This window comes from Periplaneta americana, chromosome 5 (genome assembly GCF_040183065.1).
Source record: "Periplaneta americana isolate PAMFEO1 chromosome 5, P.americana_PAMFEO1_priV1, whole genome shotgun sequence".
Taxonomy (NCBI): Eukaryota; Metazoa; Arthropoda; class Insecta; order Blattodea; family Blattidae; genus Periplaneta; species Periplaneta americana.
Window position 1 is genome coordinate 47,831,458 of NC_091121.1, and position 26,329 is coordinate 47,857,786.

A 26,329-nucleotide genomic window follows, 5' to 3' on the forward strand; every position below is an offset into this window, starting at 1 on the left:
CTCAAAATTCTGAAATAGGAAAGGTAATAAAAAAAAATTATTTTAAGAAAGAGTTTTTTTTTTAGAAGGAGCAGCACCATAAACAGAATTCATAAGTAAGTTATGTTATACGGCATCGTTTCTGACTCAGAGTCGAAAAACAAAATTGTGTGTTATCAAACTCTACATGATGAGGTTGGTGATGTGTATGTTATAAATGTACTTTGTAGTAGTCATGATTATAATAAAATAGACGAAAGTATTGCAACACCTTCAGCACTTAATCCTTTTTAAAAGTGATTGTAGATTTAGGCCTGACTCCCAGGTCCTTCGTATTAATGATTTTAAAGTAATTCTTATTTGTTTAGGATCTGGAACGTAGATTAAAAGTGAAAATAAATTAAATAATTGTATAGCCTATTGTTGTTTACAGTTGGAGTAAATATTGTTTGCACCTTACGTTGAAAGATACGTGTTTTAAAGAGGCCTATAAATTTCGAACAGAAAATCTTTTTGAAATTTTCTGGCGTTCTGGCGTTCTCATTTATGAGCCAAGGGTTCTAGAAAGATGGTTCCGAATTAAATCTTCGATACGCCACTGATGGTAGTAAGTTATGTTTTGTGAAAAGATTATGTGTTGTGTATTTAGATAGAAATTCTTTTGATTATTTAAATATCCAAGAAAACTAACCGCAAGTCTAAATAGAATATTGTTTAACACTGTAGTACGAAGTTTTCAATCATAAAATATTTTACTACATCATTATACTCCTATGTACATACATTTTACACATATCAAGCTATAAAAATAGTGTTACATATTTGAGAATTGTTTTGAGAAACTGTTAACTACAGTTTGGTTCGACGTTAATGAGAAATCAGGTTGACAAAATAATAAAATTCCTTGTATATATCCTCTCAGAGCAAAATTATTAGGACATCGGTCGTTTTTCGTTTATTTGTGATCAGAGGGACTTGATCTAATGAACAAACTATTTTATATTCCGGTTTCACTTTTGTCTATAAGTTTTATCCGGTTCCATACAATTATAGATTGAAAAGATAGTGTGATTACTTTTAGCCTACGTGACATTTTATAGTCAAACTTTACCATATTATTTTCAGAGAAGAATTTTTTTATATAGTATTTCTTATCTAAATTGAGAGGAGAAAACGTTCCGTTTAAAATTTAAGTTAAACGTGATTAACGAACTGTCATGAAATTCTAATCTGCTTCTAAATTATTAACGTGTTTCTGGCCATAAATGAGAAGTTTGATATTATTTTTCGCATACTGTAATGGAACTTCGTGCTTGAAATAGACATAGTGCTATAAATATGTTAAGACATGGAATATAGGTTACATTACAGTTATGTGTTTCATCTACTGACCCATATAACTCTTCACCTACTATGGCCATGTTGTAATAGCTTCTTGTAGTCGAAGATCAAAATATGGTAATAAAATCAGTTAACTAATAGGAAAATTTGTCTAATTTCAATTTCTACGTTCTTAAAGGTGTTGATTTTTTCACTTTAAGTTATATGTAAAATTTGACTTAGAAAACGGCATTTGTTAGATATGTTGCGATATGTAGCAGACTTCGTCCATTGAGTCTGGGCATTAAAACATTTATTGCGCGTTTAGTGCATTTTAATGTGTTTCTTGCTGACAGTTTATGAACGCATTGACAGGTGATGTTATTATAACATAGACGAGTTTATTGCGCACTCAATATTTCATTAAATAACTGTTGCAACGAGACTCACTGCAACTATATATTATAACTGTTACATTTCCGATAATTTCCCTTCAGTAAATAAATCTAGCCCTAAGAATCTGTCCATATTGAAAGATGGTTGTCGAGTTTATTATTTTATTAAACAAATTAAGTTATAGTATTGTAAAATTATACGTTTATTTAGGCCTACTCCAGTAAGTTGTTCGTAACTTATCCATATTTTCATCAACCGTTTCGATTTTTATAGAACTATTAAAACCATAGGTTGTCAAGTTTATTATTTTATTAAAAAATTAAGTTGATGTATAATTTTGATTTATGGTAGAGTAAAATTATACGTTTATTTACTCCAGTAAGTTGTTCGTATCCATATTTTCATCAACCGTTTCGATTTTTATACAACTATTAAAACCATAGGTTGTCAAGTTTATTATTTTATTAAAAAATTAAGTTGATGTATATTTTTCGATTTATAATATAGTAAAATTATACGTTTATTTAGTCTAGTAAGTTGTTCGTATCCATATTTCCATCAACCGTTTCGATTTTTATAGAACTATTAAAACCATAGGTTGTCAAGTTTATTATTTAAAAAAAATTAAGTTAATGTATAATTTTGATTTATAGTAGAGTAAAATTATACGTTTATTTACTCCAGTAAGTTGTTCGTATCCATATTTTCATCAACCGTTTCGATTTTTATAGAACTATTAAAACCATAGGTTGTCAAGTTTATTATTTTATTAAAAAATTAAGTTGATGTATATTTTTCGATTTATAATATAGTAAAATTATACGTTTATTGAGTCTGGTAAGTTGTTCGTATCCATATTTCCATCAACCGTTTCGATATTTATAGAACTATTAAAACCATAGGTTGTCAAGTTTATTATTTTATTAAAAAATTAAGTTGATGTATATTTTTCGATTTATAGTATAGTAAAATTATACGTTTACTTACTCCAATAAGTTGTTCGTATCCATATTTTCATCAACTGTTTCGATTTTTCGATTTTTATAGAACTATTAAAACCATAGGTTGTCAAGTTTATTATTTTATTAAAAAATTAAGTTGATGTATATTTTTCGATTTATAATATAGTAAAATTATACGTTTATTTAGTCTAGTAAGTTGTTCGTATCCATATTTTCATCAACCGTTTCGATTTTTATAGAACTATTAAAACCATAGGTTGTCAAGTTTATTATATTATTAAAAAATAAGTTCTATATTTTTCGATTTATAATATAGTAAAATTATGAGTTTATGAATAGTAATTATTAGCTTTGACGTAAACTCACATATAACCATATAAGCCTTCGTTGGTATTTACAGTTTTCAATAGTAATTCTTGCATTCGTTGTTGTGATCGTAGAATATCTTGTATTTAAGTAAAAATGTGAGCGTAAGATTGCGAACGTTACAATAGATTGGTTTTAATTCTGCTCAGGAAATTGATTCTTATTGGTTTATTCGTTATCATTGCGTTATCCTGTGTTGTCTCATATGGAAACTTCGCGTTATACTGAATTGACGTCACAGTAGTCTCGTCAGTTGAAGTTTAACTGAAACAGTTCTACTGGTATTTTCGGTAAACCTCGATGAAACTATGTAAAGCTTTAAGAAATAATTATATACTGTTAATGTTCCCAATTATTATTTTTCGTTGAAATTTGGTTTTATATTTCAATTTAACGCTGATCACCTTAAATGGGTGATTAAGCAATCGTGGATTATTCAAGACCGCATTGAATTGCGATGTTTTTATTGTAAAATAAATAGCTTTAAGAATATCTATTTTAGATCATTATACAGGTTGATTCAGAGGATTTACCGTCCCTTACGGAGGTTATTTCCGAAGGCATTAAGACCAAAAAATGCCATATAAACAATTTTGTCCTAACCTCAATATTTTCAGAGTTACACTAATTTCAAATTGTTTATAAAGTAGCATTATTCTTGAGTTTAAGAGTAAAAGAATATTAGAGATAAAGAATGAACTATTCAGAAGTATCATTTCTTTAATTGGATAGTATTCTGAAATTAAAAATCTGTTGTGAATTCCATAGTTGCTTCGTATAGGATTTGTTTTTCGATTTTTAACTACAAAAATACATTTTCTTGCTCACTTACCACAACATTGTTACAAATTGCACCACTCTTGTAAATTCTTTAAGATTGTACATTAAGATGCATAATTAAACTGTAAAGAATCAAGTTCCTAAAATCGTATGATTTGTAACAATTTTTGTGATAAGTGCGTAAGAATGATATTTTTAGTTAAAAATTGAAAAATAAAATCTTTACAAAGCAATTCACAGTATATTTTTAGCTTTAGAACACTAACCAATTAAAGAAATGACACTTCTGAATAGTTCATTCTCTATTTATAATATTTTTTTCACCCGTAAAATTAAAGAAAAAAGGTTATTTTACTAACAACTTCAAATTAATGTAACTTTGAAAATATTGCGATTGGGACAAATGTTTATGTGACTTTTTTGCTCAGAATGTCTTCGAAAATAAGCTCCATAAGTGACAGTAAATCCTCGTGAATCACCCTGTAGTTATAAACATTTCATATAAAAAGAATTCTCTAAAAGTATAAAAAAGATTATCAATATTATTTCGTTAGAAAAATTTAAAAACTTCAATATTATAAAACTTGACGTTAACTTAGAGCTCAAATCAGAGAGTTTCCTATTGTAACCGTGTAATTTTCTCCGCGTCTCATGCATTTCTGCATGAACAGTTACAAGCCGCTTGTCATGTCAACTTTAAAAACTTACTAACAGATAACCTTAATTAGATCGCTGTAAACATCCGCGTCTATTACTGCATGACGAATGGAGATTTAATTAACTCAAATCTTGATCGAACAAATTTGAAAGAGCGGTTAGTAGCATTGATCCAACAAACTGATTATCAAATACCTTCTACTGTCTAATCTAATATTATAATCCTTAATTTCCTCAGTCTTGGACACGCACGACTTGGATTAACGAGTGAACTACTACAGTGCCTAATCGCGTGCTAATACGTGACTGCCTAATCAAAGAACCAAAGTTACCGCTTTTATTTATATGTGTGAGATTGGATGACGGAACCCGCCGAAGCAGGGGGCCCCGTGCCCCAACAGGGGGTGAAGATGGAGGAGATCCCCAAGGATAACGTAACGGATGTAGAAGTGAAGAGACCTTTACCTCATACGCCGAACACGTCTTTTAAGATGTCTTCGATGGAGGAGGAGAGTATACGGGAGAAGCTGAGAACGTCTCTGCTGAAACAGTGCTCTGACATCTTGAAAGGAGACGGGGCGACACGCTACACGCGCGACGCTTTCAGGAGGCTCTTCCAGGATAAGGTAGGTCAGTGCGTCGCGCACCACATTTTGAGAACCATAGCAATTGCATGAATTTTGCCTTGACTTTGCTTATATGGCTTTGTGTGTTTTTTTGCTGATAAGACGGACATTTTCCTTATTGAGGCTACACTGAAAGGAAATTTATAGCTACATAAAAGTAATGTAAGTGCGAAATTGAAAGCACCTTATCATTCAAAATGTCCACTTAAAATGCTCAGAATTTATAGAAAACAGCAAAATAACAACGCAAAAATGAATAAAGGTGAATACAGTAGGCCTACCTTCATTTCTAGCGAAAATGAATGTTTGCCCGGACTTCATACTGAGAACTAGATATGTACGAGTGAAAGTTATATAGGGTAAACATTGGTAATTTCGTGATAATTTCATGAAAATTAATTTAAAATGCAAATGTGTAAATATATCTTTATACCGATTTTTTCATCTAAAGGGCGATAACTTGCTGTACAAATCTGGAGACATAAAAGATTGGATACGTTCTTGAACAAGTGCCAAAAACCACTTTTACAACCTCAGCTAAAAGGTTGGTTATTTCGTGATAACCTTGGTAATTTCGTGATATTGCATTGATAATTTCGTGAGAGGTAGAAGAATTGTGGAAAAATTCATTAAAGTCAAATGAAAGTCTCATTTATTGTTACAAGACTTCATACATAGTAATTCCGTCTAATATTCACAGCAAGAAAACATAGAAATACATATCAACACATAATAAGAATGAAATCAAAGTAAAAATTGGAATTGAAAAGGGATGTTCTTTGCCCTGAAAGGATGAACACTTTTATTACGGACTTTACTATAGCCTATAATACTAGGGTAACTCCAAAAGTAATGCATAACATTTGTTTAAAAATTATATTTTTATCCTGCAGCTTTGCTATTTTCACAGAATGTAGATACATCCTTTAGGAACAAAATGCCACTTTTCCACATAATCCCCGTTCCTTTCAACTGCTTTACGTAACCTAGGAACGAGGGCCTGTAGACCAGCACGGTAAAAGTCTGGACCAACACCTCTGAGCCACTCTTTAGCAGCGTGCACAAGGGAGTCATCTTCTAACCTCGTTCCGCGAAGGGATCCTTCAGTTTACCAAAGAGATGGTAATCGCACGGTGCCAGTTCAGGATTGTAAGGCGGGTGTTTCAGTGTTGTCTATCCAAATTTTCTGATCTGGTCTGTTGTCTTGTGACTGACATATGGCTGTGCGTTGTCGTGCAATAGCAGAACATCCTGCTTCTCCCGATGTCGTCGAATACGTCTCAGTCGAGCTTGAAGTTTCTTGAGAGTTGCCATATACACGTCAGAATTAATGGTGGTTCCGTGTGGCATGATGTCCACAAGCAAAAGTCCTTCTGAATCGAAAAAACACAGTGCCATAACTTTTGCACTTTTGACTTTCTATTTCTTTGGTGAATTTGCATGATGCCATTCCATTGTCTGCCTCTGTCTCCGGTCCAAAATGGTGTAGCCATGTTTCATCTTCTATCACAATTCTTGCAAGTAAGTCATCTAGCACTTTTCATTGGCACTTAACATGATAACAAATGAAACAGGAGCTACACTGAACCCATTGCATCCCCATTTTCTTTTTTGTTATCACATCTTATCTTCAGATTTCTAAAATTTGTATTATAATACAATTTTTAAAATAGTATAAAATGTAACTCTTAATGCTCAACAAAATTTCGCCTCAAACAGATAAGATTTCTAACAGTGAAGCTAAGCCTATATGGCGACTACAGCTGTATCTAAAATTCCAAAAACAGTTCCTAAAATTTCATTAAGATATAATAAATCATTGTACCAAATATCACATGCTTACCTTTAGTAATAAGCCTGTAATGTAATAACAAACATCCAAAAAATTTGTACGCCTGAGAATTCGACGCTAACTTGCTCTCTCCAAACATAAAAGATCACTGAAGCAGCTACAATAGTCATACAAAGAGTAGCTGTATGTTTCTGGAAAACGGACAACATGTGCAATCCCCTGGCGGAAATTTGAATCTCGTAACTCCATTGGTTAGTTCATGAAAGAGCAAAGAAAAAGTATCACGAAATAACCACTGTCACGAAATTATCAATGTTTACCCTATATATATATATATATATATATATATATATATGTGTGTGTGTGTGTGTGTGTGTGTGTGTATGTGTGTGTGTTCCGCGCCGTGGCGTCGTGGTCTAAGGCATCCTGCCTGGGACTCGCGTTACGGAATGCGCGCTGGTTCGAGTCCTGATGGCGGAAGAAATTTTCTCATGAAATTTCGGCCAGTGTATGGGACCGGTGCCCACCCAGCACCGTAAAGCACTTGAGGAGCTACGATCGGTAGCGAAATCCGGTTGCGAATACCAGCTATAATAGCTAGGGGGATCATCGTGCTATCCATACGATACCTCCATTCTGGTTGGATGATCGTCCTTCGGCATGTGGGCGTAAGGCCAGCAGCCGGCTGGTCGGTCTAGGTCCTTCACGGGCAGTAGCGCCACGGATTATTATATATATATATATATATACACAGTATATATGTAAATACATCGAAAGATCACTAGAGAAATCCGGGTAACGGAATCATGGAACGAAAAATGTAAGATAAACTTCGTGTCTTTCGGTTTCAAACGTGGTCTGTTTAGCTTCATTCTATGTTTAGTGTGCCGCGAGGTTTCAACCCCTCATATGATATCTACTCGTAATAGGTTACATACAGCCAACAGTTGGTCTGATATCCACACGCGTAAACAAAAGTGAACGATCATTCATACGTATGAGGATAACGTGTGTTTAATACAATGATCCTCTCTACCGTTCTAGCTGGTTTTCGATACCTAGCATAGCCCTCCAAATTCATCACGATGCTGTGTGGGCACTGGTCCCATACACTAGCGGAAATAACGTGAGAAAATTCCTTCCCCGTGAGGAATTCGAACCAATGCTCATTCCGTAACGCGAGTCCAGACATGATGCTTCAGACCTGTATTCTACGGTTTCATATGATTGAAGTAAACAAAGTTAAAATCAGAAAAGACAGCAAGGACCACGATAGGACCACGACAAAGACAAGGATCACGATAAGGACCACGACAAAGACAATAAGGATCACGATGAGGACCATAAAATGAACAAGGTCCATGGCAAACTCAACAGTAAGGACCACGACAAGGATCACGATGAAGATAACGATATGAACCACGATAAGAATCGTGGTCCACATTACACAGTTCCCGAACATGTGGACTCCATTTGAATTCTCTTCGGCTGACATGAATATCCATCTGATGTGAGCAAGTCTCGCTGTAGACGTTCCTTGTCCAGCACTGAGAAAATTCCAAACATGGAAGCGGATGTTAGCCTAAAGAGCTTCTGCCTGTGGAACTGGGGGTACAGTGGTGAACATTGCACAGAGAAACAGGACTGGTTCTTTGTCGTCACCTGGTATTACCGAAGCTCGTACACTCTACTGTGAAACAATTTTTCTTTGATATAAAATAAAAAGAAGAAGATTAAATGTATAATGTTGCTTGAATGGAATTTTTCATGTGAAGGAATCCCAGATCCTCGATTTCTTTCACCTCAAATTTGGGCTATCACCTCAGTCAACGCCTGGTTTTGAAACTGGTATCGTGGGACACAGAGGTACATAGGACATGTAAGTGTCACACTGGTGCACATGAAACTTATCTTACTGGTCTAGGGATAATCTATACCAGCGTTCCTGCTACCAGCAATGAAATTTATATGAAGAAAATTATTAATAACTGGACTGTAGAAGCGAATCTAGAGCCTTCGCAAGACATTCCCCTTCTGCATTAGATATGAAACCGTTTAAGATTCTTAAACGTCGAATTTCAGTTGACATGAGATTCTTATCTGTATGGTGGACATTATAATATATTACAGCGTGCCTACATGTTGTATAAAAAATATTGCCTGCTTCTGATATGTTACTTTCAGCGTGATGAAATCAGGTCAGATGTAGTATATACAGGTCTTTTACAAGGTCTTGAGATCAATTTTATATGTACATAAGCTGGTAAAAAGTAGGGTTTTCTGTTAACTATATTCTACTGGTCGTAAAAAATTAACACACTTATGTAGATTACTACAGATCATAGTAGTCAACATATACAGAAAAAACGTTTTTATTCATATAGAAAACGAAGATGGTAAACTGCGGATTAGGCATAACTATTACTACTGCTACTACTACTACTACTACTACTACTACTACTACTACTACTACTACTACTACTACTACTACTAGTATTACTACTACTACCACCACCACCATCACCTATGTACCTTGTACTTTGAAACTACATCTCAGTTTGGTTTTAGAGATGAAAAATCTACTGTTGCTGCTATTGAAAATACGGTTATTTATGAATGAATTTTAATTTCATGAATGTAGTAGTGAAATTCTATGAGAGTAAAGCTTTTCACTGTCTCTCTTATGATATATTAATAAGTACCGTACATTGAGATGTTATGGTGTCTCTGATAATTTCCTGAAGTTAATATTGTCTTAATTTCTCTAGAAGAGAACAATTTTGTATAGGCCTATTAATAGCAGAGATTCATATCTTTGAAATATTAGTTATGGTGTACCACATGGATCTGTTTTGGGGCAGTTTCTTTTTATTGTGTTAATTACTTGGGTGTGCGGTAGCGTTGCTGGTAGGGCATAACCCTGCAAGCTGGTAGGTCGCGGGTTTCATTCCCGATGGGGTCATGGCATTTTTTTATTGATATAATTCTTCCGACCCTGGTATCTACTCATCCGATAACAGAAATGAGTACCAAGGGCACTTAATTGGGGGTAAAGGCGGGGGACACCTAGGACCCTCTAGTCCGATTTGGTCTGTCATGGGGTTGACTTTACTTTAATTAATGACTTCCAGTGAATACTGATAATAGTACTCTCTTTGCTAACCATAGAACTGTTGATTATATGAAATTTATTAACGCAGACTGCTTTAAATAATTAAAAAATATGATTTACTGCTATCGGACTCACTCTTAATAAAGATAAAGTTGAACATACTTTTTATAAATAAAAGAGGCTTATCTGTTAAATATATTAGCTTGTATTTGGATCGTCACTTCACTTGGAATATTCATTCACTGTGTTCTGCCCAAAAAGCAGGTCTTTCACTGCAAACCGAGTTTTCTCCAGTCTTTACTATTTTCTACCTTCCTCTTAGTCTCCACATATGATCCACATAACTTAATGTCATCTATCATCTGACATTTTCTTCTTCCCCGAACTCTTCTCCCGTTCAAAATCCTTTCCAGTGCGTCCTTCAGTAGGCAGTTTCTTCTCAGCCAGTGAGCCAGCCAATTCCTTTTTCTCTTCCTTATCAATTTAAATATAATTATTTCTTCGCCCACTCTTTCCAACACAACTTCATTTCATATTTTGTCTGTCCATTTCATACGGTCCATTCTTCATATCTACATTTCAAGTGCTTCTACTCGTTTCTCTTCACTTTGTCGTAATGTTCATGTTTCTGCCCCAATGTCACACTGCACACAAAGCACTTCACTAGTCTTTTCCTTAGTTTTTTTCCCAGAGGTCCGAAGAAGATGTTCCTTTTTCCATTAAAAGCTTCCTTTGCTGTTGCTATCCTCCTTTTGACTTTCTGGCAGCAGCCCATGTTACTGCTTATAGTACACAAGTATTTGAACCTGTCCACTTGCTCTACTGTCTCATTTAGAATTCGTAAATTTACCTTCTTAATTTTCCTTCCATGGTATTTGGTTTGTCGATCGTTTGGCGGATTGATTGGTTCGTTTATTGGTCGATTGTTTGTTTGGTATCCGAAATCAAGAACATGAGAATTTTGTTATTAAATTATTTTATCTGAATGGTTTATACTTAATTAATATGCAAGTAAAGTGACATCAAAAACTTCTTCCTTGGATTTTTAACTATGTCCTGATTGTACCTATGCAGTGTAAAATATTACCATGGCAACTAAAGCTTACGATTAAACAAAGCCTGCATGGTATAGTTTTTTTTTTTTTACAAGATTACAAGATTTTTATTGCAAGCTCTTATATGAATATTTTTCAAAATTCGAAAATTAATTACAAATCTCATAGTCAAATAGTCTACATATTACAAATTATTGTATAAATGCAAGGTAACTGGGCCACACCGGAAAAAGCAAGATGCTTGAGGTCGGGTGTGACCAATAATGAAAACTGGATAGAAGAAAAATAATAATAATAATAAAATATAAATAAAATAATAATAGTAATAACAATAATAATAATAATAATAATAATAATAATAATAATAATAATAATCTGATTGAAACTGTTAAATGTAATTACACATAAGGTTTAAAAAGAATAAGAAAAAAAAACAAAAACAAACAAACCAAACGGTACCATAGCCTATACATAAACATACTAAGTTAAGAATACAACATTGTTAAAGTGACAGAAAGAAAATAAGAATTTACATGATTATAATTTTAGAAACAGTTCAAGCACTTGTTTTTTTAATAATGTATTGTTTAATAATTTTAATTTAGGATTCCTCTTTATAGAATCATTATATAATCTTGGACCGTAATTAGAACTGTGCCTTAGACCTGCTTCAGTCTTACATTTTGGTTCAATGAGGGGGAGCGAAATATTGTATCTTCTTTTGTTGTGGCCATGATCGGATGATATAAATTTAGCTTGATATTTATAGTAATGATTCAAAATAGTAGACATATAAATTTGCTTGATATTTAAAACATTAAATTCTTTATATATGAGATGAGTTGAATGGTCACGTTTTCTCCTTAAACATATTTTAATAATTCTTTTATGTAGTAATATTAATGGGCGAAGAATAATGTACAATAAAAATGTAAGGAAAAGTTTTTGATGTCACTGTATCTTAACGGGTCTCGTTACACAAAAATAATGTTTAATCAGTAGATTTTGACGCGTTCCCACTCTAACTCGAGGAGTTCCTGCGCAATCATTTCTTTGATAAAAATGTAGTTACAACCGGTACGATACAGATTTTGCATTTATGTGTATTTATTTTTGTATTTATAAAAGTATATTTTAAATTCAGGTGTTCATTTTCTAGAGGGCATATTTATTATATTTGTTACGGTACATAAATGTATGTATAAATGAACCGAATTTGAACCCGCGGCTCTTGAATGAAGAGGCAAGAATGGCGTAAATTTTCGTACGCAAGAAAAGTATGTCTTGAAGTTAATGAATTCCTATTCATGAGATTACCTAAACAATCTGGCGTTTTCAATTTCGGACTTCAGTTAAGACTATATAAAAGCTCTTTTGGAACATTTGGAACAATTTTACCTTATTATTAGCTTTGCAAAGTCATTGGCTTATCCGTGTACTTACTTACTGGCTTTGAAGGAACCCGGAGGTTCATTGCCGCCCTCACATGAGCCCGCCATTGGTCCCTATCCTGAGCAAGATTAATCCAGTCTCTATCATCATATCCCATCTCCCTCAAATCCATTTTAATATTATCTTCCCATCTATGTCTCGGCCTCCCCAAAGGTCTTTTTCCCTCCGGCCTCCCAACTAACACTCTATATGCATTTGTGGATTCGCCCATACGTGCTACTTGCCCTGCCCATCTCGAACGTCTGGATTTTATGTTCCTAATTATGTCAGGTGAAGAATACAATGCGTGCAGTTCTGTGTTGTGTAACTTTCTCCATGCTCCTGTAACTTCATCCCTCTTAGCCCCAAGCACCTTATCCTCAATCACCCTTAACCTATGTTCCTCTCTCAAAGTGAGAGTCCAAGTTCCATAACTATAAAGAGCAACCGGTAATATAACTGTTTTATAAATTCTAACTTTCAGGTTTTTTGACTGTAGAGTTGATGATAAAAAGTTCTCAACCGAATAATAACAGGCATTTCCCATATTTATTCTATGTTTAATTTCCTTCCGAGTATCATTTATATTTGTTACTGTTGTTCCCAGGTATTTGAATTTTTCCACCTCTTCAAAAGATGCATTTCCAATTTTTATGTTTCCATTTCGTGCAATATTCTAGTCACGAGACATAATCATATACTTTTTCTTTTCGGGATTTACTTCCAAAGGTATCTCTTTACTTGTATCAAGTAAAATTTCCGTTATCCGTGAACTAAGGAACAAAATAAAAAAAAAGAAAATTTTTACGTTTAGCGACGGAACATGAAATGGCACTGTCAGAATTTGAAATTATAAATTTTGTGTCACTGGCCTTGATGTGAGCTGAAAAGTAATTTTCAACATGCCACATTCATCACTGTACTGTTACTGCACCAACTGCTACAGATCTATAAGAAATGAGCTCATGATTTTTTCTGCATAGGCAGTGAACGGACGAGATCGAATGCTCTTTTAAATTAGGTACGAACCAAATAAGGTAAGCTTCAAAATTGCTCTGTAAAAAGCGCTACCCCTGTCCGAGATTCGAACAGGTGTCTACTAAAACCAAAGCTGCGTCTATCAGCCACTGACCCACAGCGTTGGACTAGGTGCTGATAGAATCTGCAGGACAAACTGATAACATGTGTTTTGTAACGGCATACGCGAGGTATTACATAAAAGAGGTGGGCAGTTGTTTTCGTTTTGTTTTCATCTGCGCAAAGTTAGCAGCACTGACACGCTTCGGTACATGTGCAGACGCCCTCCAGCTCTTTTCTCTTAATGGCTCGGAGGCTCGGCCACGTCTGTAATCATACAAAGAATTGAGTTGTGGTACCGTATACAACGCCTCGTTGCTGGGCCACGCACTTTTCTTTGCCTCGTGCCTCGTGTCAGAGCCGCTATCGCTTTTATAACGTTTTCTTGCTAAGCGACATGTAGGCTATTACTGTATTCCTACATGAAGAAATATCAATATGTTTAGTGTGATATTTCTACGGAAAATAGCATCATTTGTCCGAAAAAAAGAACGAGGATTCAGTGTGTATTTTTGAAAGACAGTTTCAACATGATAATTTTGCAAAATTCCCTTTTAGTAATCACTTTTTATGTAAAGCATCCTACAGATGTTACTGATTTTCTGACTTTGCATGTGAAAACGTTTATCTGCGATGAAACTGAAAAGATAGCAGATAAACGCAGAGACATAAATTAATCGTGAATTGTAGAAACCCAACATGTCCATTTGAGTAAATTTTTCAGGAGAGACAAAAAACGAATTATCTTCAAAAGCGTTTGGCATTTTGGAGTAACTATTATTTATTAAAGCATAATAATAACTTCGGGTCAAAAACTCTGATAGAACTGATATTTAACCCTTGCGGTGAATTTCAGTGAAGTCCGGAAGGCCCAATTAGTCAAATCCACTCTCCTCACCTACACGCTGATGCCCCCTGGGATCTTTTAAGATTCGAAAGAGACAGTGGTGTGTGGGAAGCAACGGGAAAGCAAAACTTGAGCATCTTCTTCGGACCTCAGAAGAAGAACTAAGGAAGAGACTAGTGAAGTTCTTTGTGTGGAGTGTAGCATTGTATGGGCAGAAGCTTGGACATTTCGACGAAGTGAAGAGAAGCGAATAGAAGCATTTGAAATGTGGATTTGGAGGAGAATGGAGCGTGTGAACTGGACAGATAGAGTAAGAAACGAAGCTGTGTTGGAAAGAGTGGGTGAAGAAAGAATGATGCTGAAACTGATCAGAAAGAGGAAAAGGAATTGGCTGGGTCACTGGCTGAGAAGAAACTGCCTATTGAAGGATGCACTGAAGGGAATGGTGAACGGGAGAAGAGTTCGGAGCAGAAGAAGATATCAGATGATAGACGACATTAAGAAATAATTAAGGATCATATGCGGAGACAAAGAGGAAGGCAGAAAATAGAAAAGACTGGAGAATGCTGGGTTTGCAGTGAAAGACCTGCCCTTGGGCAGAACACTATCAATGAATGAATGAATAATAACTTCTGGTGTTTGACATACACGAACTTTAATTTTTTTTCTTTAATATTTTGTGGAAAAAATTCTGAATTAACTAGACTGCAATTCACGAATAGCAACAAAATATTTTTATATTTTTGAAACAATTTTTAGATGAAAACGGAGGACACTTTTTCATCTTATAATGAACTTTAAATGTATATTTAAGCCAAGAAATTGAAAAAAGAAATAAAACATAAAGAAATGAACATTTATGTAAATAGCATATTTAGTCTAATTACTCAAATGTCTTTGATCCTATGAAAAACAAAGAAAAGCAAACAGATTTTTTTTAGATTATCAAAAAATTCCACATGCCCTGGACTTGTGGTGTTTCTGCAATTTCGTGCAATTCATTGTAATTTATTGCCGCTGTGAAATGTATACTGAGCGCTAGCCGTGTGGAATTTCTACACCAATTGAAAGGAGATTACAACCATACGCAGAGTGTCTGACGCAAGGCGTTCATGTCATTGTTTTAGGCATCACGCACAACGCGATTAGGGTTAGACATTTTTCGTCGTCGTTGAAATTGTTTAACTCACAGCGCTTGTATTTTAATTTTAATAATGATTGAAAACAGCTAAAATAATAAATAAACATATACGGGTGGACTGATTAATATATTTATTCCTACGATGCGTTTCAGTAAAGAAACATTCATTAAATTTACAAAACGCGGATATTTCAAGATAGTTCATGGCTGTCAGCTACAGTAGTGGGATCTGTAAATATTTCGACCGCTTGTGAGGGTTCAATCCCCTATTTTTCTTTTCGTACTCTTTAATTTCGAACTCCGATTCCAGGTCATTATAGAACGTTGTAGTTAAAACTACTTTAAAACGTAAATATGTAATAGACCGGAACATCACATGAACCAAAATATTCCACTGAAGTATCTATGATAGCTCGAATCCTACCTTCGGTAATCACTCACGGTTCCAATCTTTGAAACTCGTGACAGCGAAAGTGAAAGATAACGAGAGAAGCATTAATATTAAATGACCCAGCAAGCAGAATACGTCAATATGGTCCAACTCCGTGCGGGTTGTCGTTGATCTGGTATGTCGTAGACCATGGTCCGTCATAGTCTGAATTCAACGTCTTTCTTTGTGTACCCAGGTTGCGGCGTTCTCAGGAGTAACTTACAATACTTAAAATATATTTAAATGAATTAATAAGTTGTGTCTACGTTGTGTGTTCTTATAGGTCCTTTTTATTATGTCCGTTAGTTATTCCGAATGAGACAAAACAAATTAATCTGAGGGACTGTAGAAAACTTACACATTAAGGAATAATATCGTGACTATAAGAAGAACAAATTACATATTAAAACAATATCCAATGACAAACGCGACTATAAAAAGTTATAAGCTGAAAGAAGATGAATAATTAACAGATTGGCTGCACAAATTTAACTTAATATTATCATACGAAGAAATTCACACGGACGCTAATACATACACTGATTCCGCCTGCGAAACCATTAAATACCTCCCACATATCTGGTTTTATATTTGGGCTGCCTAAACAAAAAATGAACGGATTCAATCAAACACTCTGTACCAGTGGTCGTCAGCAGTCGCTGAAATAGGTAAAGTGCAATGAGTGTAAAGTAATATGCTCCGTCGTGCCAGCACTCACGGGCTAGTACGATGTCATATCCGCGTGTAAGTGACGCTAGCCCTGTGCTGATGGCCGCTGCTCTATACGAATTGAATTTCAGACAAATTGTTAGTTGTGGGGTTTCCACAATTCACGATTCAATTATTTTAACACGCGAAAATTGGTACCAGGAAAGTCGGAAGAATAAAATGTATAAGAAATGGAGTAAATAAAGGGCTTAAATTATACAAACTGAACATGAACACTACCGACAAACCTCCAGAGGTAGTCAGGGATTTTAACAAGGAACAAAACGTATTTGGATTTGTTATTACGGAAAAGGGCCCAAAGGCTTGCCCTGCAGCCTGAGGGTTATGATGATTACCTCCCTTAGAAAGGGTTTATTGTTTACATGACTTGATACTTCAGAATCACCCTTAGAAGTTTCACCTGTATATATATTTTTTCAATTTTCCACGTAGAACATTCATAAAATCTAAGTTAACTACAGTGAAATGTTTTTTTAACTGGTTATTTAACGACGCTGTATAAACTACTTGGTTATTTAGCGTCGATGGAATTTGTGATCGCGAGATGGTACTCGCCTTACGGTTGGAGAAAACCTCAGAAAAACCCAACCAAATAATCAGCCCAAGCGGGAATCGAACCCACGCCCGAGCGCAATTCCACATCAGCAGGGAAACGCTCTACCACTTGATCGACGCTGGTGGCATATCAATTCTGTTAACAATTTATCCTGTAACAATAGAAAGTCTTTGCTAGTGTAGCGATTCTTTTGAGCTGCTCCATTTCTGTTACAACCATGATAGATTAATAATTTTTTTTAAATTACTGAACTTAAATTACTGCAGGGCCTGCACTGAAATATCTCATGTGCCTAGTGTTTCTAGTGTAAAAAAATTACTATACTTAAATGTATTGTTAAAAGAATACAGATGCTTTATTATTAATGCTCGTTTATTTATTTTATAGAAAGTTAAGGTTATGTTCTGAGAAGTTCAAACTCCAGTCTGATAAGTAAGGTTGAATTTAAAAATATATCACGTGAATAGGTTAAATAGTTTTAGAGTTGTCACTTTAAATTTAGCAATGTGTCGTAAAATCAGTACTTCAGGAAATAAGTATTGAAGTTTGAGTCTACCTGGGCAACTTAAAATATGTAACGTTACACTTAAAAGTTTATTTCTCGAAAACCATTTATGGTATTTACATGAAACAAACTCGGGAGGAAATTAAGCGCAGAATAAATATGGGAAATGCCTCTTATTATTCGGTTGAGAAGCTTTTATCATCCAGTCTGCTGCCAAAAAATCTGAAAGTTAGAATTTATAAAACAGTTATATTACCGGTTGTTCTTTATGGTTGCGAAACTTGGACTCTCACTTTGAGAGAGGAACATAGGTTAAGGGTGTTTGAGAATAAGGTTATTAGGAAAATATTTGGGGCTAAGAGGGATGAAGTTACAGGAGAATGGAGAAAGTTACACAACGCAGAACTGCACGCATTGTATTCTTCACCTGACATAATTAGGAACATTAAATCCAGACGTTTGAGATGGGCAGGGCATGTAGCACGTATGGGCGAATCCAGAAATGCATATAGAGTGTTAGTTGGGAGGCCGGAGGGAAAAAGACCTTTAGGGAGGCCGAGACGTAGATGGGAAGATAATATTAAAATGGATTTGAGGGAGGTGGGATATGATGATAAAGAATGGATTAATCTTGCTCAGGATAGAGAACAATGGCGGGCTTATGTGAGGGCGGCAATGAACCTCCGGGTTCCTTAAAAGCCAGTAAGTAAGTAAGTAAGTAAGTAAGTAAGTACATGAAACAAACACCATGTTAAACGTAAGGAATTGCAGTAAAAAATAACAAAATTTAAAATAGACTAAAGGATATCCTTCTTAGCAATTCAGTCTAATTATCCTGACGTTAAAGATCACTGACTACATGGTAATTTCATTTTTTTTATACATTCATTCTGTTAAAGCTAGTTGTTCACAATTATTCTCATTGTAATTTCTTCCTACTAAAAATGTAAAGTCAACACTCATCGTGCACAACCGGTTACGAAAAATAGAAGTTATATATTGCTACAGAACGCCTGGCGCTATAGACAGTATGCAAAACTCTTCCGTCTCGCGGAGTGATCCAGTGTTTGGTTTAACGAATGTCCGAGTCTTTCTCGGGTGGACGCAGTGTTTGGTTTAACGAATGTCCGAGTCTTTCTCGGGTGGACGGCTCTGGGTCATGAAAGGCAGACGACATTGAGTCATCCAGCAGTTTCAAGAATCGTTGCAAGGTCGCGATTATCATCGTGTATCTTTCAATTAATATTTCCTACTCTCTCTTCATTCATTCGTTCGTTCAATAAGATTTCTATCATCGCAGATGCTTTGATGCAAACTACACAGCCAATTAATTTTAAAGAGCAAGGAATAAATACAACACTATTACATTTTTTGCTTATTCTGTGTGAATTTTACATTATATTATAGCCAATCTTATAAGTAAACAGGCTTCACTAACTCAGCTAAAGTATCACAAAAAACCTACGTCCAGTCCAGGAATTCGGTCGTAACATATCAAATGATTCAAATGTTTATCCCATGTCCTGGCAACCGAAGTTGCGTTCGTCTTTTTTTGTGTTGTTACGGCAAACTTAATTAAGCGAAACCGAACTAAGAAAATAAAAGACAAGCGGTGTCTTGAGTTTAGAGTATCAGGCAACTTAAACAATTAGTTGCGTGATTAGACGCTACACCGAGTGGCGCTGGTGTCGAACTCACCTCATTAGCTTTGCATAGACATTATTTCGTAACTGCTAGATGGAAATGATTACGAACACAGTCTGGGTGTCCCACATTGACACAACCTTCATAACGAGTTCTCAGATCTGTGACTCTCCATGTCATGCTCGTTTGTCTGTTTAACGATGCTGAATTTATTGCAAAAGTAATGCCCAGGTTATTCTTGTTCTGTTATGTGTGTTGGGGATTTTCGTCGAAGGTCACTGTGATAATATTTCTTCAAATGTTAACCTCAGACAATTTCTTACTGATAAACAATTAAAGTTTGCGCAATTCCTATATTTCAAATATAAGTTATTATGTTTACCAAATCTATGGAGAGCAACACTGGATTATACAAATCTACATCAACTCGACAAAAAATAACTTTTACAACAAAAAATCACGTATTATCTGAACAATAAAATTAAAGAAATTCGTTTCTTAGATAACTTACTGAATTAGAATTCAGGACAAGCAGTATGTATGCTTATATTGATTCAAGTGAATGCCATTTTATATTAATGAATTAAGATATTTATAAAATATCAGGGATTGTCATATAGCGTATCTTTCCCTTTCGAAAAATACTCTTGGTTTAGAATAATTAATTTTCTCTTCATTTGCACTTTATTGAAGTTTATAGAATTAAATTTTTTAGCACAGACATGCGGCAAACTAAAAAAAAATCATATTAAATAGAGTTTATTCTTGATACATTCGATACAACGAAAAATTCTATACGTGGGAGTATCGAAAGCGGTAGATATTTTTAGAAAATATCTTGAAAATTTTTCGATACTGATTAGCACTTATAAGTTCTACTTTTATTTATTTATTTATATATTTATTTATTCATTTATTTATTTATTCATTTATTTATTCACTCATTTATTTATTTATTTATTTCCCGCTTTCTCTCTTTCCGTTATTTTATTGAACTTCCACAACATCAAAGTTTATGTGATCACATGGTATATCATCTTATGTTCCGCATTTTAGAGTGTTGTATTTCCTACGACTCTAAATATTTTAAATCAAAATAATCCCCACCCCTGGTAAACCAAAAATTTCAAAGGCCTCAATTGTGGTTTTGACTTATTTAGGCCTACATTATAGTTCTAAATGCTCGAGCGAAGTTCACAAGAATCTGTGCTGCGGAAGCAAGAATCGTGATTATTTCGAAAACTATTCAAAATCGGACCAATGTATATATAAACTTTTTTCACAATTATATCGAATATTGCACGGTCTTCGTGGATCATTCTGTATAACGATTAACTCTTACGAATCTGTTGGTTGAACTCGATGGGTTGGTTGGTTGAGTTAGTTGAGTTATGAGTTGGTAGGTTGAGTTATGGGTTGGTTGGTTGAGTTATGAGTTGATTGATTGAATTTTAAGTTGGATGGTTGACTTGAATTGGTTGAGTTATGAGTTGGTTGGTTGTGTTGAATCGGTTGAGTTGAGTTGAGTTTGTTGGTTGATTGGTTAAGTGGAGTTGGTTGGTTGAGTTATGAATTGGTTAACTTATTCCTTGGCTGAGTTGAGTTTGTTGGTGGGTAGGTTGAATGAGTTGATGGTCGACTATTTAATTGAGTTGTTAGTCTGCTGCTTAATTGAGTTGGTGGTCAATTGGTTGGTTAGTTGTGTCGTTTGATTGGTTGATTAAATTCTTTGATTGTTTGGCTGAGGTGTTGGATTGGTTAGTTTGACGTTTCATTGGCTATTTGTCTCTTTATTATTTATTTTTATACTTTATCCATAGGCTAAATTTTAATAATTTGACTATTGGCATAGTTGATTAATTCGTTAGTTTGACAGGGAATTGGTTTCATTATTATCTTTATAGGGATCTTTACTTCGAAAGGATTAGTTAGAATCTTGAGATTCTTTTGTAGGTTCTATTAGTATTTGGGCCAATACCACCTGTTGCAGATATAATACGCGTAGACCGTTGCAATTTTCTTATTCTATATAGATTCAGGTCTGCCGTCTGGTCTATGTGAATAACATACACGCTTCCCATCGAAAAGCTCCGTGGTTCGATTCCAAGAGTAGACTATGGAAGGATTCTATCTTCCGACCAGGGACTGGATGTTAGTCCCTTGTTCTATGCTGTCCTGTGTTGTCTCAGCGGTGGCCCTGTGCCGTGCTGACCACACGATCAGGGAGGTCCACAATGTGATCCCATCAATTGTTGGGTCACAATCATATATTATGTACCTTTCACTACGGAAAATTGTAATCGTTTATAAGAGGATGAGCTGAAACATGACAAAGAGGGAAATTGTCTGAGGTGTAAACAGGTGTTCTGGCTTGATATTACGGGAATCCCATCGCTGAAAAATTAGCGAAATTAGAGTTTATATAAAACTCGCTGGAGGCAAGAAAAATCCTCTACAGAGAGATTAATGTTAAATGATAGAAGATTCTTGTCGTCATAGTAACTCATTTGTCTGTGATAAAAGTAATGATTCAAGGTTGTTTTTACTCACGCAGCTGCTTATTACATGAGAAGTATTTTCTTTCTCTTAAAAAAACTTGAATTGTACAATTAAGAGAACCAGTTTTAGTTAGATTCTCTCATACATATTACGTCCGGAAAGCACATTAGACCTTTGTATTGAGTACTTTGTCTTTTAACGCAAAGTACAAAGGCTTGATTTCAACAGAGGACGGGAAGCGTATAGCCATAGAGACACACGATATGTTTTTTCGCGAATTTCTGCTAATTGAATCAAGAGAGTTAAAATTGTTATAGATATGGACGAGACTCGGTAAATGAATACCTATAATATTAATGATTTCTTTATTTAATTCATTAACTAATTTTCAAGTGATTGATTACGTAATTCTCGTCCTGTAAGATCGCCTGTCATAAAACCATGTTGCACTGAAACGAAAAGTCGCACTCCATTTGTTTAAAAAAAAAAGTTTGTATGTACGATTCCAATGTTTGCCGATCTAATTTATAGACACCCTGTGTAAACCAAAAAACTGTATACTACGACATATTATTTAAAGTACCGAAGTACATATGACGTTTCCATGCAGATATTCTGCGTCATCGTACGATGGAAGAGTAGTGGAACAGAGAAAAATTCTCTCCGGCACCGGGATTTGAACCCGGGTTTTCAGCTCTACGTGCTGATGCTTTATCCTGTAAGCCACACCGGATTCCTATCTCGGTGTCGGATCGAATCGTCTCAGTTTACTTCGAGATTTAATTAAAACTCTACTAAATAGGTCATGGATCGGTGTTTGGTAGAATTCCCGTGTAGCTTAGTTGGTAGAGCGTTGGTACGTTTAACCAAAGGTCCCAGGTTTGATACCCGGCCCCGGAACAATTTTTTCCTCGAAATTATTCAAATCAACTTTACAGCTTGATTTGCAGGTCATAATAAATTTATAGTTTTGTACTAGGTAAACGACAATAAGATAGAGATACGAGGGTAATGATGTACAAATACGGAAATAAAATTTGGAGATCCGTTATTATACCTTTATTATACAAGTTTCGCTTACAACACACTGCGCATGTGCAGTAAATAAGAGTATCTGCAAGTCCATATAAGCTACTTGTGGACAGTCGTGCGAAATTGTTGCCTACATACAGGTGGACTCCCATCAAGACTCGCTCTAAATTTCAATTCCGTGTGGAGTAGTAGGGATGTACAATTGCAATTTTCTTGACATTTACACTAGAAATTGTTATTGTCACCATGCCATTCGAGCAGTTTACTCGCGTGGGGAAACCCCATTCAATTTTATAGCAGATTCATTGGCGCTAGAGTTATTCTTCCGAGGAAAGCTGCTAAAACCAATTTTGTAAGAAACTTACTGACCCCGAGAATGTTCCTCTGATAACAGCATCTGAGCTCAATTGTATAGAAGGTTGGGTGATCCTGGAGGCTATTCATCTGAGGAAAGACCTTGAACCTAATTTATTGAGGACAAAGTGACCTTGAAACTCATTATTCTGAAGAAATGTGCTCAATTCAAATTTAATGATGACAAAGTGATTTCGGAGCCTACTTTTCTGAGGAATATATAAACACGCGAAAAAATGGCATAATATTCAAACTTTCACTCTATAGTGAACATGGATTAATATGAGGGCTTAACTGAAGGTAAACATATATTTTACTAAAGAAGATCGTGATGATATTTTATGTTAAAAACAAGATAATTTAGTACTAACAAAAACCTTCATAATTTCAGATCTCAATATACTCTCTGTTAGTCTCAACTGTGACAAAAATAAAAGCATTCGCTATTTCAATGCACTATCTATGTATCTTAAACTTTTGAAGAGCCAAAAGAAAGGGTCTAGAAAAGAATTAACATTTATCCATACTACCTTCTACTCAACTGATAAATCGTTAAGCTGTGGAGGAACGGTTAACATGTCTGACTGTGAAACGAGCATGCCTTGTGCCCCTGAGTTAAAATCCTGGTTGAGACAAGTTACCTGGTTAAGGTTTCTTCCGGGGTTTTCCCTCAACCCATTAAGAGCAAATGCAGGGTAATTTTCAGCGTTGGACTCTGGATTCATTACACTGGCATTATCACCTTCATTTTGCTCAGACGTTAGATAATCATCGCAGTTGATAAAGGGTCGTAAATAAACCAATAAAAGTTATGCTTGTAAATCTCTGTTAATTATATATTTACTAAAGATTATTATTTTTTTGGCCCTGCAGAATATATCTGTTATGGTAACAATTAATATTAGAGGAGAAACACTGGAGGAGGAGAGTTCGATCCGGTGCTGTGGATTGGACTTCGGCGTAGCTCAATGGTGAGAGCGCTTGGTACGTAGAACCAAGGACCCGGTTCGATCCCCGGCGCCGGAGCGAATTTTTCTCCTCTAATATTAATAATCATATATTGTTGTATAGTTTTTCACTTATTCCCATCTCAAAACCACAATGGTGATTTAAAAACTATGAGATGCAATAAATGAAATGATAAAAAGAAAAAATAGAAAGCTCCTGAACCCATATAAGAGGTCGAGAGACTCAGGTGCCTGTTATTCTAAAGAAAGATCATGAACTAAATTTAATAAGAAACTGAGAGATCCCGCAGTCTAGCTTCCTAAGGAAACTCCTGCACTTCATTTTCTAGGCATCTGAGTATTCTTTTGATAAAAAGTTCTGTACTCAATTTAATGGATGTTGAATTGCCCTGAGGTCATTCTGGAAGTTAACACCGAAATAAATATTTCGTCCTGAGGGAAAAGCATTTGTTTTGAAACCATAAGAAAGAAGTTAAAATCTTCTATTAACTTTACTTAAATTAATACACCTAAACCAAATTGATTAATATATTTATTGAAAACTATTGCAGTTATTATGTATGATACAACTATTAAAATTATAATAATACTAATTATTAGGGCATCATCACAGGATTTTCCACTCCGTGGTTTACCGAAAATCCCATCTTTATTTTCGAGATGTCAACCTAGCTTAGGTCTGTTTCAAAACCATTGATTTGTCGATACTCTGTTCTGTTGCATTAACGGAATTTATACATTTGATTGGATACGAAATCATGCTAGTTCTGAAATTGGTACACGAAAATCGTAATGAAGTTAATTTTATTTTAATTACTAACCAATATGTTAAAAACGTGGCAGTTGTGATATAATTAGTTAACCTTGGTGGCTTTGTAAACATGCTAAGAGAATTCTGTTAGAGTTCACGGTCGTGGGAATACGCACAACGATTCTTCCTACCCGCATTGTGTGAAGTACTAATTACCGTACATGCAATAGAAAGAGTTCACCTTGATTTAATGCGATTTAATTAGCAATTATGTTAGGCGTGCAAAGAATTTTTAAGCTGTAACTAATTGCTTCTGCTGCATGAAGAGATTGTTACGTGAAGACTTCAATTTACGAGAATTTTGTAAATGTCTGACAGAATATTATATATAAACTAACATGAAAATCTCGTTATAAGTTGAAAAGGTGTTATTTATTAACATTAAATAATTATGATACCGGTGCTTAAGTCAGTGGATGAGAGTAAAGAAACTAGTTTCGGGAGCGAAACAGAATGTGGAAAATTACAGAACCTTAATTATATTTAATTAATTGTTTGTAATTTTGTACTTAAACACGAAAAACAGAAGAAGAATTCGTGTTAATTAAGAAGTGAAGCGAGTTTTGTTAAATAATACCAGCCAAAATATCATTATTATATATATTCAGTACCTTTCAAGACTCTGTACGTTACTTCATATAACACTGAGTTTGTGTACATACAGCCAATGAAAACAAAATAATTTATAAGTTATAACGTTTATGCAACGATTCTGATTATCAGTAGATACTAACGGAATACCTTACCGAGGTTTCTACAAATTCGTTCTTTTCTTGCATGCTTGAATTCAATCAATAGTTTGAATGTTTCGGAGTCCTGTAAGTCACTTGAAAGTGTTCAATATCTAGCACTACAAACTAAACTGATAAGAATTCGATCCTGAATGAAGAAGTATTGTAGTTATTGGTTACATAATTAATTTAATTTGGTCTACTTGATTAATTGTTTGCTAACTACAGTAGTTGAGTTCTGGCCTGATTGATTGGTTCATTACTTAATAATAATAATAATAATAATAATAATAATAATAATAATAATAGTTTTATTTTCCCTGGCAGATTTAAGGCCATCAGGCCTTCTCTTCCACTCAACCAGGATCAAATCACATACAGAAAAAAAAAATAATAATAATTCTTTATTTATACTGGCAGAGTTAAGGCCAAAGGGCCTTCTCTTACACTGTACCAGGTCACAAAGTATACAAGCAGTTAAAATTTAACAAAAAGTTAAAGAACAGAATACTAACATGTTACAAAACCA

General features: G+C 34.8%; 1 protein-coding gene across 4 annotated transcripts in view; it reads left to right on the forward strand.

The window, feature by feature from the left end:
- Positions 1-26,329, forward strand: part of Nox (NADPH oxidase) — an 804,684-nt gene that overhangs the window by 13,242 nt on the left and 765,113 nt on the right. For all 4 annotated transcript variants that reach the window (XM_069825605.1, XM_069825607.1, XM_069825610.1 and 1 more), the window contains exon 2: positions 4,699-5,086. In XM_069825605.1, the coding sequence (XP_069681706.1) occupies positions 4,820-5,086 (267 nt within the window). In that variant the 5' untranslated portion in view covers positions 4,699-4,819. The remainder of the gene's footprint in view (positions 1-4,698; positions 5,087-26,329) is intronic.